Source organism: Pteropus alecto, unplaced genomic scaffold (genome assembly GCF_000325575.1).
Source record: "Pteropus alecto unplaced genomic scaffold, ASM32557v1 scaffold35, whole genome shotgun sequence".
NCBI lineage: Eukaryota > Metazoa > Chordata > Mammalia > Chiroptera > Pteropodidae > Pteropus > Pteropus alecto.
The window spans coordinates 13089016-13090127 of record NW_006437828.1 but is presented as its reverse complement, the minus strand read 5'-3'; the positions used below and the strand labels follow the sequence as shown (position 1 = coordinate 13090127).

Here is a 1112-nt window from a genome sequence, read left to right as displayed (position 1 = left end):
GCGGACCCGACGCCCGGGACCCGCTTCCGCTCTGCGGGGCGCAGACGCCCCCCCAACCCCGCGCAGGCGCACCCACTCCAGCCCACATCTGAGGGTGCGGCACCTTTTACTCTCACAACGAAAAAGCAAAAATGACAGAATCTTGGAATAAAGAACATTTTCCCCCCAAGGCAGGACAGCTGTAGCAAACTTACCTTGATATTTGTGCCCTGAATCAGTGACGATTTCACCTGGCTCGGGCAGGATTCCAGGAGCTCGCGCTGGCAAATTACTGCCTCAAGGCGCAGTGGCACCGAGCTCGGAAATCGTGCTGGCTGCGACCTCAATTTGATTAGCAGCCTTTTAAGCATTCAATCGACCTAAGTTCATTTTCTTATGTAAACACTAAATAGGGCTCACCAGGGTCCCGCCAAGAGATAAACTGAATCGGAATGTGTTTGTGTGCAAATGCCACTTGTTTTACGCCCACGGCTGACCCCAGGTGCCGCCAAATTACAGGACGCCTCTGCAGGACGCCGCTGCGGGGAGGTCTGCCACATCCCTCTCCACGCCCCCTTCTGGGGGACTCGTTAAACATGCGCCAGCGGCAAAGGTGGGAACTAAGAGAGGAGATGGACGCAGCTCAGGTGTCCTGCGGTGTCCCCCTGGGGTGCCCTGCATGAGCCTCCTGGACCCCAGCCCTAAGGAGCGGCCGCGCTGGGCCTGTGTGCAGGGGGCTGAGGGCCCAGGACGCCCCCTTGGTTAGCAGCCCCGGGAGCACCCCGCTCCGTCGTCCAGGCAACCCAGGGTCATGGGGCGCCTGGCGCTGCCTGGTTTGGGGGAGCTCCCAGACAGACTCGCCGTGCGGGTACAGGCCCGCACCGGCTTCAGTTCAGCGGGTTAATTTACGTCTTTAACAACATATTGCCACGTAACCGAGGGATCGGTGCCCCCCGATGCAATAAAGCTGCGTTCCCGCGGCAGCGTCCCCGTCCCGGTCCCCGTCCCGTGCCACGGCCCCGGGACCCGCGCGGCCCACTTACTGGAGAACTGGATGGAGAAGCCGGACTTGCTGATGAAGAAGTCGCTGTCGAACTGCAGCGTGAGCGAGCGGAAGGTGCTGGGATGTCCTC

General features: G+C 60.8%; 1 protein-coding gene across 1 annotated transcript in view; it reads right to left on the bottom strand.

Annotated features, from left to right (window-relative positions):
• CSMD1 (CUB and Sushi multiple domains 1) overlaps positions 1 to 1112 on the bottom strand; it is a 1232804-nt gene that overhangs the window by 177625 nt on the left and 1054067 nt on the right. Inside the window, exon 30 of the mRNA XM_015591800.1 lies at positions 1023 to 1099. Within this exon, the coding sequence (XP_015447286.1) occupies positions 1023 to 1099 (77 nt within the window). The remainder of the gene's footprint in view (positions 1 to 1022; positions 1100 to 1112) is intronic.